This window comes from Bufo bufo, chromosome 7 (genome assembly GCF_905171765.1).
Source record: "Bufo bufo chromosome 7, aBufBuf1.1, whole genome shotgun sequence".
Taxonomy (NCBI): Eukaryota; Metazoa; Chordata; class Amphibia; order Anura; family Bufonidae; genus Bufo; species Bufo bufo.
This window is the reverse complement of record NC_053395.1, coordinates 154,483,014-154,497,980: the sequence shown is the minus strand read 5'-3', so window position 1 is coordinate 154,497,980 and position 14,967 is coordinate 154,483,014. Positions and strand designations below refer to the sequence as shown.

Below are 14,967 nucleotides of genomic sequence, written 5' to 3'. Positions count from 1 at the left end.
TAAACAGCTGTACGGGCACACGGCAGGGCGCAGAAGGAAAGGAATGCCATACAGTTTTTGGAAGGCAGGTTTTGTTCGACAGTTTTTTTTTTTACACCATGTCCCATTTGAAGCCCCCTGATGCACCCCTAGAGTAGAAACTCCAAAAAAGTGACCCCATTTTAGAAACTACGGGATAGGTTGGCAGTTTTGTTGGTACTAGTTTAGGGTACATATGATTTTTGGTTGCTCTATATTACACTTTTTGTGCGGCAAGGTAACAAGAAATAGATTTTTTGGCACGTTTTTATTTTTTGTTATTTACAACATTCATCTGACAGGTTAGATCATGTGGTAATTTTATAGAGCAGGTTGTCACGGACGCGGCGATACCTAATATGTATACAATTTTTTTTATTTATGTAAGTTTTACACAATGATTTCATTTTTGAAACAAAAAAAATCATGTTTTAGTGTTTCCATAGTCTAAGAGCCATAGTTTTTTCAGTTTTTGGGCGATTATCTTGGGTAGGGTATGATTTTTGCGGGATGAGATGACGGTTTGATTGTTACAATTTTGGCGTACATGCGACTTTTTTGATCACTTTTATTACCTTTTTTGGGAAGTAAGGTGGGCAAAATTTCAATTTCATCATAGTTTTTTTATTTTTTATTTTTATGGCGTTCACCGTTCGGGTAAAGTAACATGACCGTTTTATAGATCAGGTCGTTACGGACGCGGCGATACCAAACATGTGTAGGGAATTTTATTTTTTTCATTTTTAATCAGTGATAAATGTGTTTTTTGATTTTTACTTTTTTTTCACTTTTATTCACTTTTTTTTTGACCCAGACCCACTTGGCTCTTGAAGATCCAGTGGGTCTGATGTCTGTATAATACAGTACAGTACAATATATATTGTACTGCACTGTATTTTACACTTGTCTGAACAGATCTATGCCTTTTAGCACAGATCTGTTCAGCACCATGGACAGCAGGACGCCTGAGAGGCGTCCTGTTGCCATGGGAACCTTCCCCGTCTGCTCAGTACTGGCCAGAACTGCGCAGACGGGGAAGGGTAAGGAGGGGATCTGTCGGGGGGCTGTCTGGGGGCTCTCTCCCTCCCCATCGGGGGGCTGCAAAGGCACAGCAGCCCCCCGATGGGAGAGGGAGGGAGCTCCGTGCGCTGTTAACCTTTTCCATACAGCGGTCCGTACGGACCGCTGTATGGAAAGGGTTAAACGGCTGAAATCGCATCGCAGATGTCAGCCTTTTATACCAGGGTGCCAGCAATGTGCTGGCACCCTGGTATACCCACTAGAAACCAACGATTATACAAGGGGAGGCGGGCGGGGGATCGCGATCCCGCCTGCCGCACCGCCCGCCTCCCGCACCGCCCACAACCCTCCCCCTGCACCTCCCGCCACCATAAAATCATTCGGGGGTGCAGGGGGGGGGTTAATAAAACGTTATTTTAGGAATATAAAGTTTCTGATCCCCGCGGTCAGGGACCGAGGGAACAAAAAAAACTGCAGAAATCGCAGCAAACCGCAGGTCTGAATTGACCTGCGGTTTGCCGCGATCGCCGACATGGGGGGGTCACGGGACCCCCCCGCGCATTTAGCCTAGGTGCCTGCTCAATGATTTGAGCAGGCACCGGGTTCCGATCACTGCCGGCCGGCCGGCAGTGATCGGAACAACACATGACGTACCGGTACGTCATGTGTCCTTAAGTACCAGGACATCATGACGTACCGGTACGTCATGTGTCCTTAAGAGGTTAAAACTGGTGATCGGCAGGGGAGTCAGACCCCCACCTATCAGATTTAAACTCTAGAAAAGTCTTTGTCTCCAGCTATACTTCAGCTAGCTGTCAGCTGAATATACACTGCTCAAAAAAATAAAGGGAACACTTAAACAACACAATGTAACTCCAAGTCAATCACACTTCTGTGAAATCAAACTGTCCACTTAGGAAGCAACACTGAGTGACAATCAATTTCACATGCTGTTGTGCAAATGGGATAGACAACAGGTGGAAATTATAGGCAATTAGCAAGACACCCCCAATAAAGGAGTGGTTCTGCAGGTGGTGACCACAGAACACTTCTCAGTTCCTATGCTTCCTGGCTGATGTTTTGGTCACTTTTGAATGCTGGCGGTGCTTTCACTCTAGTGGTAGCATGAGACGGAGTCTACAACCCACACAAGTGGCTCAGGTAGTGCAGCTTATCCAGGATGGCACATCAATGCGAGCTTTGGCAAGAAGGTTTGCTGTGTCTGTCAGCGTAGTGTCCAGAGCATGGAGGCGCTACCAGGAGACAGGCCAGTACATCAGGAGACGTGGAGGAGGCCGTAGGAGGGCAACAACCCAGCAGCAGGACCGCTACCTCTGCCTTTGTGCAAGGAGGAACAGGAGGAGCACTGCCAGAGCCCTGCAAAATGACCTCCAGCAGGCCACAAATGTGCATGTGTCTGCTCAAACAGTCAGAAACAGACTCCATGAGGGTGATATGAGGGCCCGACGTCCACAGGTGGGGGTTGTGCTTACAGCCCAACACCGTGCAGGACGTTTGGCATTTGCCAGAGAACACCAAGATTGGCAAATTCGCCACTGGCGCCCTGTGCTCTTCACAGATGAAAGCAGGTTCGCACTGAGCACATGTGACAGACGTGAGAGAGTCTTGAGACGCCGTGGAGAACGTTCTGCTGCCTGCAACATCCTCCAGCATGACCGGTTTGGCATTGGGTCAGTAATGGTGTGGGGTGGCATTTCTTTGGAGGGCCGCACAGCCCTCCATGTGCTCGCCAGAGGTAGCCTGACTGCCATTAGGTACCGAGATGAGATCCTCAGACCCCTTGTGAGACCATATGCTGGTGCGGTTGGCCCTGGGTTCCTCCTAATGCAAGACAATGCTAGACCTCATGTGGCTGGAGTGTGTCAGCAGTTCCTGCAAGACGAAGGCATTGATGCTATGGACTGGCCCGCCCGTTCCCCAGACTTGAATCCAATTGAGCACATCTGGGACATCATGTCTCGCTCTATCCACCAACGTCACGTTGCACCACAGACTGTCCAGGAGTTGTCAGATGCTCGGAGACCGTCCGCCACCTCATCAGGAGCATGCACAGGCGTTGTAGGGAGGTCATACAGGCACGTGGAGGCCACACACACTACTGAGCCTCATTTTGACTTGTTTTAAGGACATTACATCAAAGTTGGATCAGCCTGTAGTATGTTTTTCCACTTTAATTTTGAGTGTGACTCCAAATCCAGACCTCCGTGGGTTGAAAAATTTGATTTCCATTTTTTAATTTTTGTGTGATTTTGTTGTCAGCACATTCAACTATGTAAAGAACAAAGTATTTCAGAAGAATATTTAATTAATTCAGATCTAGGATGTGTTATTTTTGTGTTCCCTTTATTTTTTTGAGCAGTGTATAACTATCTCTGCCAACCCCCCATTAATATACACACTCAACTTGGCCGAGCATTCTTGTGTACTAAATGAGGAGAGTAGAGGAAGCAGCTCCCAGACAAAAGGATCGGGCAGGTCTGTCTGATTCTTCTCTCCTCCGACAGCTGCCATCAGGAAGAGCCGAGAGGCTCATACACATTAGTGCTCCCACAACATTGAAGCCATTGTGCCCCCACAAGAATGCTGAATATGATGGTGCTGTTTAAGCAACAACAAATAAATAATGAGCACAATGATTGATCTGCTTCCACTGTATTGGGGTCCTGCTCACTTCAATAGGAACAGTATCCATGAACATAAAGCCCTCCTCATTAATTAGTCCATATCTGTGCTGATTGTGTGCACACTATGATGGACTGGCTTAGCCCATATATAAACAGGGTATGTGTCTGTATATTTATTCTAGGGTAAAGACCGCTTGTCGGTTGAAACGCGTCAGTTTTACAACATGCTGGATTCCATCTCTAGTTCAAATCACATAAGGTTTGGACCTCCACATGATGTAAGTGACTGCACAGATTTTACTACAAAAGTTGCTAAAGAGATAATACCAAATGATGAAGAATATTAAAAAAATGCTCACAGTCATGTATACTGCTGATCTTGTTTAAGTTACAACAATTGGGAGCTAAAAGAGACTTATAGCATGCAGATTTTTTCTTGGTAAGCTACAGCATGGGCATATATGTGCTTTTAATGATGCTAAAATGTAACTGCAGCTGAATGGCAACAACCTAAAGGACGACCAAGTATCTTTGATTTAAACTTTATAATAGTCCTTACCGAAGTTTTTCTTATTCTCTTGTGTTAACCTTGCATTGCAATTCTTTGTTCCACTAATGATCTGTTATAATGTTCCCTTATGAAATAACTAATTTTCATAAGTCTCTCTTTAAATCTTGAAACCTATTAGCATCTGTACTATGCAAGATTAAATAAAGTCCAAACCTGACCGCAGACCTTTCTTTAAAAAAGCTGAATTTTAATATTTCCTTAATTAGCAGGATTTCATTAATTTAGACGTTATCAGAGTCATATTAAGGTGATGGTAATAGAAGAAGGGATGAGAGGTAGCTTCAATTTGAGGTTGCTTGGCCGTGTGGGAAGCAAATATATCTAAGATGATCATGTCTTATTCTGTATAATTCAATTCTCAGTCTAATTCATGGTGAAATACATTTTTGTTCCTTCTTCCTATTAAGATATTTTTAGCCCTGGCGAACTTTGAAAAGAATGAAGATGGGAAGGAGCTGTCAGTCATTTACAAATGGAACCCAAAGAAAATGAAATTTCTTCGGTATCAGACAATTCCCACATACAGCGCCCGTGACTGGGAGGCCTTTCACATAGATGGAGATACTTTCTTAGCTGTTGCCAATCACAGGGAAGGTAATGGAAATGTAAAATGTAAATTGTGTTATTGTACATATATTGGAAACTTAAGGGGGTTTCTGGAACTCCTCAGGAGAGGTCATCAATATCAGACCACATCTGGTACCCCCACCAATTGCCAGTTTCAGGTAGCCACTGGCACCAGAAACTATATAGGGGACAGAGCGTTCTGACCATTGTGTAGTTTTGGGTGCTGGAGCAGCATGGCACGGTCACTACACAGTGGGTGAAGCCTTGGTCTTCCACCTAAGTTTACTGTTTAATTGCAGGCAATGGTGGCTGTCCAAAACAGCTCAGTAGGGTGCCAGTTGTTGGAACCCCAACAAATCTGATATTGTTGACCTATCCTGAGGATTCACCATCGATATCTAAGTCCTGGACAACCCCTTTAATTTGCATTTATGGTATGTATATTAAGTAATAAAGTGATGCAAGTGATTTTTAATAGTACAATTTTAATGTGCTTTTGCACTGTACTTTTCCTGTGCAAAAGAGGTGATTTAGAAAGTAACAATGTCATGTTCTAGCTAAGGGTCCTACTAACCCCTCGAACATCTCTAAGGCATAACAGACAAAGTAAGGACCAAAAATGAATACTTTATTAACATATTCAGGACATGACAGTGAGCTGGACCAGCAGGTAAGTGACCAGTGGCATGTAATACCACTGTACCAATTGCACCGTTTTGACTTGGGGCCAAACCCAGAGGGCAAAGACTCAGCTAGCCCCATTCTTCACAGAGCCCCTAATGGCGGGGATGAACGTAGCCAAGGGCTCATTGGTCGCACCTCCAGGATGGTCCCGGTGCACTTGGCTACTTACCTACAGAGACCTGCAAGCACCAGCAGTCCACAGAAACAACGGACTGGAACCCAGGCACATGAACTGGAACCCAAACATAACCTCACAGGACACCGTTCAGAAAAGAAAAACTTGAACCAGAACACAAGCAGATTGCCGGACCCCATGCAGAACGGATGCATGGCAGTCATAGGCAGAGCTGCCCAGACAGGCAGAAAACCAGATGCCTGGACCCCATGTGGAACAACACATAGCGGTCTCAGGCAGACCTGCCCAAACAGGAAGACAAGCAGATGCCTGGACTCCATGCGGAATGACACATGGCGGTCACAGGCAGAGCTGCACACATAGACTAGATGTCCTCTCTCCGGAGAACCCAGATGCCCACTCACCAAAGGCATACCTCTGACTAGCAGATGGCTGCTCCCCATGCGGAATCAGTCCATGGGAGAACAGACAGAGCTGCACAACAAGACACAGAATTGGACTAGCAGATGCCTGTTCCCCATGTGGAGTTAGTCCATGGGCGAGCAGACAGCTGCATCACAAGACACAGAGCAAAGCTGGAGACAGACTGACCCACAAACTCACAGCTCATAAACAGCAGGATAACAAGGTCATCTGACACTTTGCAGACACACCAAGACCAGACCATTATCCCCACCAGCACCGAGACAACAGGGAGGGGCATGCATACACAAGGAGCCGTTCACAGACAGGCTGTTGCAACTACATGTAGGTCGTGGCAACTTGCCTACACAGAATCCACTGCATCCAGTACGCTAGAGAGCTACTAAAGCGAGTACGTACGGCAACCCGTGGCACAGTGAACTACACTGTGACAAACAAGTTCACTGGCTTGCCAATTATTTCCTATTAAAAGGAACCATTTATCACTTTAGGCAACCCTACGGGTGCTATAACCACAATATAGGGAGTAGAGAGACATTTCAGAACATCAGGGCAGATTTATCAATATTTTCACACTTTACACTGTCTATGAATACGAATCACAGTTGTAATGTTAAAGAACTTTACTATTCTGGTGCATAGGCCTATAAACTTGGAGAATGATTAATCCGGCCCCAGATTTAGGCCAGAATTCTGTCCATGAGTCCAAAAAATTGTCTGTGCACCAAAATTTCGTCTGACTTTCAGAGCTGTAGTATTTTTGCCACTCACTGTGGAGACAGCAGGGAAACAGATTGCTTATACTGTCTAAAAGTAAGGCGCTGTTCCTATGACAGAAATTGCTGGTGGAATTTTGACACTGACACCAAAATTCCACCGGTGGCGGTTTGGTGCCTGCCTCCCATTGCTTTCCTTTTTGGTGCAGTGTGCAGACAGCCACTGCTTGAAGCCGAGGTGGTTGTCCACTCACGGCTTAGCTCCATTCAAACAAGATAAGCCTCAAGTGGGTCCACAGCCTGGAAAGTTAACTACCTCGGCAGAAATTGCTGAAGTTTGCGCTGCAGTTTACACAGTGGATTTTGACAGCTTCAAAATCCGTCTTGTAAATGGACCCTAAGACGTTGAAAACTCAGACAGTTTGACTGTGCCAGAGTGGCTGATGCTGGCAAATAAATCTAGTGCTTTTCTAGTTTGCCTAGTCTACATTTTTTTATGTCAAAATTTTGGTGCAACTAATAGCACACGTAGGTGCATTTACACACCTCCTTTTCAGTGAAGCCATGTCCCTTTTCACAAAACCATACCTCCTTGTTGAACGAGGTTTTAAAAGGTTAGAAAAGTGTGTTATACAACAGTTGTACAATGTGGTGCAAAGCATGCACACCATGTGTTGGTACAAATTGCACCAAAAAACTGGTGCTTTTTCAGTAGTAAATTGACCCCATCATGTGTAACCACATATCGAAATGTTCTGAAATGGTATGACAACTTCCCAAATTTCATATTTTGAAAAAATTGGCATAAAGTAACTGAAATGTAGAGTTTTAGTTATTAGAACAGAAAACCATAATAACACTTCCACAAGGTCACTGGCATACATAGCTTTAACGTCTTCTATGGAGATCAATGGCGATAGGCCAAAACCTCAATAAGAGCAGAATTCATCTGGGTAACTGAATTGTATCAAAAAGTTAATTACATTTTTTCATTCTTTTTTTTTTTTTTCATTTATACTAATGCATTATGGTTAATATCAATTTTTGCATATAGATGTGAACAATTTCAGTTATTAATGTGATCCAATATATTGGGGAGGGAATTTATCATGCCCTGCCCTCCAGAATTCTGGCTTAAAAAAAATTGCAAAATAGGGGGGTTGCATTTTTACACCACTTCCTCCAGTTTTGAAAAGTGATTGGTAGATTTGTTGCTGAAACATATATAAAAAGTCACAATGAAAAAAATAAAGTATGTGCGTGGAGTAGAAAAACTGGAGTTGTATTTCTAAGCAAAAGTGTTAGGTGTCCAAACAACTTGTGACGTTTGATAAATTTGGTGCAAAGTACACCAACGCAGAGTCAGGGCTCATGCACACGAACGTTTTTTGCGTTCCGTATACGGGCCGTATTTTGATTCCGTATACGGAACCATTAATTTCAATGGGTCCGCAAAAGATGCGGACAGCACTCTGTGTGCTGTCCGCATCCGTTGCTCCGTTTCATGGTCCTGCAAAAATTATAAAGGTATGTCCTATTCTTGTCCGTTTTGCGGACAAGAATAGGCATTTCTATAATGGGCCTCCTGTTCCGTTCCACAAATTGCGGAAGGCACGCGGGCGGCATCAGTTTTTTTGCGGATCCGCAATTTGCGGACTGCAAAAAACTTCACGGTCGTGTGCATGAGCCCTCAATCAAAACTGACTTCAAATATTAGCCTCATGATAATTTCCCCCCTCCAAATACATCCTTGCAGTTAGTTACAAAAGTGGCCACTGAACTTTTTAAGGTTGTTGACTATGTCACACTAAATGAGGTTAGGGCTCATGCACACACTGGCACTTAGCCCGTAGGGCAGTGTACAAAACATTTTTGCTCTGCCATGCAGGCTCCATCTGTTTGTGTCTACAAAATATATTCTCCACTAAAAGCAATACTTCCGCAAACCTTTGTATTTATAGCCCTCAACAAAGAAAACCACTTTTTTCCCTGTTGAATGCCATATAAAAATTATTTTTTTTTAAACCTCCATTTGTCTTAATTTGAAATCAGAGACATGGGGATGTACAGTGAGGCTTCATGGTATCATATGAAACTGAGCCATGTGCATGAGCCCTTAGTGAAGGTTATGGTTAGGTTCTGATATCTGCAATCTACAGTAGAAGGGCTGGTGGCCTAACTCTTGGTTGTCTTGTCTCTAAAAACATATAGACTACTGAATGTATGTCAATGGTATACAGAAATGACGTAACGTATGTTTCTATTATAACAGGCAACAACCACAATATCAACAGTGTTATATATAAGTGGAACTCAAGCAATGGCCTATTTGAGCTCAATCAGACCATCCCTACCTCAGGGGCTTACGACTGGGAATTCTTCAGTGTTGGGCCCTATTCCTTTTTGGTTGTAGCAAACACATTTAATGGCACATCCACCAACATCCAATCTCACATCTACATCTGGCTGGGGGGCACCTTCAGACCCTTTCAGTCCATAATGGTAAGTGCTCAATGTTAGCTATATTGAGAAGAATGTTCACAAGTGAATAGTAGAGATGAGGGAATCTACTTCGGATTAAACATCCGAAGTCGATTCGCATAATACTTCGTCTGAATACTGTATGGAGCGAAAGCGCCGTACAGAATTCAAACGAAGTATTATGCGAATCGACTTTGGATGTTTCATCCAAAGTCGATTCGCTCATCCCTACTGAATAGTTATCTGGATATTTAGAAAATTTTGCTTCCTTTTCCTTCCTGCTCCTGGATGTTTTTCACCTCACCTGTCCAGTGATAAGTAATGAACGTTGACCTCAGCCTTAACTCTAGGAGATTTAAACAGGATAGGGAATGATACGACTGCCCTGACAGCCACCATCACGAGAATGAGAATCTGTTGCCCCTTGTATGGATGGGGATAGGGGATAACAGTCTGACACGACTTCTCTGATCCCTAATTATCACAATAATGGGGGTCTTGTGCCCCCCTGTATGAATGGAGTGACAGCTGAGCATGCGCTGCTGCTCATTTTATTGCTATGGGACTGCTGGAGCTAGCCGAGGAGTACCATAGAGCAGTGTTTCCCAACCAGTGTGCCTCCAGCTGTTGCAAAACTACAACTCCCAGCATGCCCGGACAGCCTTTGGCTGTGCGGGCATGCTGGGAGTTGTAGTTTTGCAACAGCTGGAGGCACACTGGTTGGGAAACACTGCCATAGAGATGCAAATGATTCCTGCAATGATTCTGCTGCAAATATGCTTTGAAATATAGACAAAATTTTTTTTTTTTGTCTATGTAGTATTTGCTTGAGGGAGTGGCACCTTCAAGTGTGAATGCGCACCTATTTTATCTTGGGAGTAGCATTCCTCTGCACTTTTGCCCTTCCTATCCAATAGAGCGCCTTGATTAGGTGGTACATATAGGTGTGCTGGCTCCTCCTCCCATTGGTTGCTTGATGCACATGGAGGTGACTAGGAGCAGCACAGCATATGTGCGGCGTCTGCGCTCCTGAACATAGAAGCCCAATGGCTTAGGTAGGTTTAGCGTAGGACCCGTCTGACCTGAGAACACCTTGGCGCTTGGTAGGCGGGCTCAGATGTGTTTTGATCAAAATATATTGGCTAAGTGTCTCAGATATTTCAGATATCATATCAGAGTGAGGACTTTGTCCATATATAATGCTTGCATCTACTTTACTAAGTGCATTATTATCTTATTTCTGCTATGCTTTGAAATATGTATCAAAATCTGCATGTAAGACATGGATATCGCGATGGATTTGTCTGTGTGAAGCCACCAAAAGCGTGTAAAGCCCTGTGCCTCACATGGAATCATAGATCTCCCCATTCATTTCTCTGCTTAATTTATTTTAGGCTGGCAGCTCAGGGAGTGTGTGCTATTTTAGGGGATGTGTCCTTTCTACTGTAGCTCTTTCCCTGTAACTGCCACAACTTTTAACAGAAGACATGGCTATAGGCAGTTGAATATTTAAACTGAGTGCGTGCGACCACCTCAGTGAGGTGGACAAGATATAAGAAAAAGAAGAAACAGCAGGTGGCGATATACCGATACATTTTGTTAAATAGCTCAGTTCCTATACAAAATGTTTAATTAAGTGCAATTGCAAAAGTATTTAGATCCAGGTTGTTGTTTTGAAAAATGTAGAATATTTTTCATGACTCAACCTTTCCTTTATACAGTATGATTACAGTACTGTAAGGCAGGGTTAACAGCTAGCATGCTCACAACAGAGACATATCCATTTAAGGTTAACTCGCCCTGTTTTCATTGTAGTAGCCTCTCTGAATCAGATGTAAATGGTAAAGTAAAATGTCAGCCTTCAGAGAGAGGTCGCAGATATTATGTTCTCCTGCTACCATTCTCTTAGGGACTGTTGTCATGCTGTGCTATTTGTAGTTGCTTTGGCTAATTTGTGTTGGCTTTGAGAAGGTCAACATGTGGGGCACAGTGAGAAGGCCATCTATTTTTCCAAATCTTCTCATGTATAATTTTTTTTTTACAAAAAGATTTCTTTCTATAAAAGCCTTTTTTTCTGAATTGTACTGGACCAAAATGTAATACTGTAACAGTATACCTAGGGAACTTAGTTCAAAAATATATTTACTCTTCCGTCTATTCTTGGATATGGCTTATGTGTCCTAGATAGATAATTGGTTTATTGCTATCAAGTACATTTAGACTTTACACTTTAGTGCTGTTTCTTCCAGAAGTACTTCAAATTGCAGTCAATAGCAGTGACTATTATTGAGCATGGCTGTTTCCAGAAATATATAGTAAAGCAATTATATATATCAGTAATAACTGCGGCTACTATAGATCATTCATAAAGGAGAGCTGGATAATGCACCTCTTTATTTGGTACCCAGCACACATGGGTCAAGGAAAAGGTTTGCAATTACTGGCTATACATTGATTGAATATAGATATGAATATAGATATGATTTTCCATTTGCACAATTTAGACCCACAAAAAATATAGAGGATGTCCTATTCTTGTCGGACAAGAATAGGCATTTCTATAATAGGTCACAGTTCCGTTTCACATATTGAGGAAGGCACATGGGCGGCATCCAAGTTTTTCGGATCCGCAATTTATGGATTGCAAAACACGGTGTGGTCTTCTGAATGTGCCCTAAGACTAATTTTTTTTTCCTCTGGGCCATCCAAAGGCCCTCATACACATTAAACTGTTGTAGGCCGAATCCAAACATTTTTGGCAGGGCCAGCTGACAATCTAAGGCTACTTTCACACTAACGTTTTGGCTTTCCGTTTGTGAGATCCGTTCAGGGCTCTCACAAGCGGTCCAAAACGGATCAGTTTTGCCCTAATGCATTCTGAATGGAAAAATATCCACTCAGAATGCATCAGTTTGCATCAGTTCAGTCACCATTCCGCTCTGGAGGCGGACACCAAAACGTTGCCTGCAGCGTTTTGCTGTCCACCTGACGAAGCAGAGCCAAACGGATCCGTTTTCTCTGACACAATCTGGCACAATAGAAAACGGATCCTTCCCCTATTGACTTTCAATGGTGTTAAAGACGGATCCGTCATGGCTAAAGAAGACATAATACAACCGGATCCGTTCATGACGGATGCATACGGTTGTATTATTGTAATGGAAGCGTTTTTGCAGACCCATGACGGATCTGCAAAAAACGCTAGTATGAAAGTAGTCTAACGCAGGGGCAATATTCGAATTCGCTATATTTTGCGAATATTTGGGCGATTATTCATCATATATTCGCAAATTCAAGAATTTGCGATAATTTTTTTGATTGCGAAAATGTAATATGCGCGTATTGCGCTCGCAATACAGGCGTGGGTCACTGTTGCTACATTTTTCAAGCTGCTAGAAGTTTCGTGAGACTGGAGAAAATGGTTAGCACGGCAGAACATTACAATAGCTTTATATGCAGATAGAGTGCTCCAATATATTCGCGATTGCGCAAATCGGCAATTAATAATGCGCATATTTTTGCACAATACGTCCAACTTCACTTGTTAGCAGGTCTGACTACATATTACTGATTGGTGCACTAAGTATTATTGTGAACTTGTGACATCACAGCACTATGTCTGTATGGACAGCAGAACCTATCACCCTACACTGTAACAGCAATACTATATCAGGATATAACCTACACTGACTATCTCCCACTAACTATCTGTATTATATACAGTACAGACCAAAAGTTTGGACACACCTTCTCATTCAAAGAGTTTTCTTTATTTTTATGACTATGAAGGCATTAAAACTATGAATTAACACTATGAATTAACACATGTGGAATTATATACATAACAAACAAGTGTGAAACAACTGAAAATATGTCATATTCTAGGTTCTTCAAAGTAGCCACCTTTTGCTTTGATTACTGCTTTGCACACTCTTGGCATTCTCTTGATGAGCTTCAAGAGGTAGTCCCCTAAATGGTCTTCCAACAGTCTTGAAGGAGTTCACAGAGATGCTTAGCACTTGTTGGCCTTTTTGCCTTCACTCTGCGGTCCAGCTCACCCCAAACCATCTCGATTGGGTTCAGGTCCGGTGACTGTGGAGGCCAGGTCATCTGGCGCAGCACCCCATCACTCTCCTTCATGGTCAAATAGCCCTTACTTTCAAAGTTTTCCCAATTTTTCGGCTGACTGACTGACCTTCATTTCTTAAAGTAATGATGGCCACTCGCTTTTCTTTACTTAGCTGCTTTTTTCTTGCCCTAATACAAATTCTAACAGTCTATTCAGTAGGACTATCAGCTGTGTATCCACCTGACTTCTCCTCAACGCAACTGATGGTCCCAACCCCATTTATGAGGCAAGAAATCCCACTTATTAAACCTGACAGGGCACACCTGTGAAGTGAAAACCATTTCAGGGGACTACCTCTTGAAGCTCATCAAGAGAATGCCAAGAGCAAAAGCAAAAGGTGGCAACTTTGAAGAACCTAGAATATGACATATTTTCAGTTGTTTCACACTTGTTTGTTATGTATATAATTCCACATGTGTTAATTCATAGTTTTGATGCCTTCATAGTCATGAAAATAAAGAAAACTCTTTGAATGAGAAGGTGTGCCCAAACTTTTGGTCTGTACTGTATATAAGCTAACTAACTATCTATCTATTGTAATTAACCAGTAAAGCACAGAGCACAGCAATGACACTGCTGTCTCTCTCAGAACTCCATAAAACTACAGAAAATGGCTGCTGGGGAGGCTCTTATATAGTAAGGGGTAGGCAACTTTCCTATTGGTTGCTAGGGATGTTGCTAAGCTCAGACAAAGACATTGCAGCCTTCTCATTGGCCCACAAGCAAGAAGGGAGGTTACTGATCAAAAAAAAATCTTGAATATTCGAGAATACGAATTTAAAGCACTAGATTCTAAATATTCACGAATTCTCGAAGTGGTGATATTTACGATTAAAATTCGCGATTCAAATATTCGCGCCCAACACTAGTCTAACGTGGATGTAGCATTGCAAACTCTTATCTCAAAGGAGATTCAAGTGTCTTGAATGTCAACACTTGATCCTTGCGTTCTCCTGGGAGATGAGCCGCTGCCAGAGGTGACTGAAGCAGCTTTTCTCTCTTTCTCCATTTAAAACATATACCGTATACGCTCGGCCAAATTGAGCACGCATGTGCATGGGGGAGTCAGGAGAGATAGCAGTCGGCCAGACAACCATTCCTCCGATGACTCTTGAAGATGTATGGACAAATATTGCAAATATTAAAGTTGATGGACTTTTGATATTGATGCATTTTTCTCATCCCACTGATATATAAGAGATAGAAGAAGACAATGGGGCACATTTGCTGTAGACAGTGTAAGCTTGTGTAACCAGACAGTCTACGGATATGTCCCCTTTATCATAGTGACCCAGGCTGTTTGATAAATTTGGTGTATAGACACTTCTGTTTTGCTTTATACCATTTTGTACCATCCCTCATGCCTGTTAACTCTTTAAGGACACCCTCATAAACGTACAGTGTAAGTTTTCTCATTTAACATGGCGCCCACTCAGAAGCTGAGCGGGCACCATAGCCACTGGATGCATGCTGTTTTACACAGCAGACACCCAGAGGCAATGTCCATAGTTGGTGATAATGCTGATTACAGAAATGTAACCCCTCACATGCCATAATCAATTGTGGCAACTGCATCT

At 42.9% G+C, this 14,967-nt stretch overlaps 1 protein-coding gene across 1 annotated transcript in view; it reads left to right on the top strand.

Moving 5' to 3' along the window:
* Positions 1 to 14,967, top strand: part of TSPEAR (thrombospondin type laminin G domain and EAR repeats) — a 144,944-nt gene that overhangs the window by 89,460 nt on the left and 40,517 nt on the right. The window contains exons 8-9 of the mRNA XM_040440256.1: positions 4,662 to 4,848; positions 9,053 to 9,282. Coding sequence (XP_040296190.1) covers positions 4,662 to 4,848; positions 9,053 to 9,282 — 417 coding nt within the window. The remainder of the gene's footprint in view (positions 1 to 4,661; positions 4,849 to 9,052; positions 9,283 to 14,967) is intronic.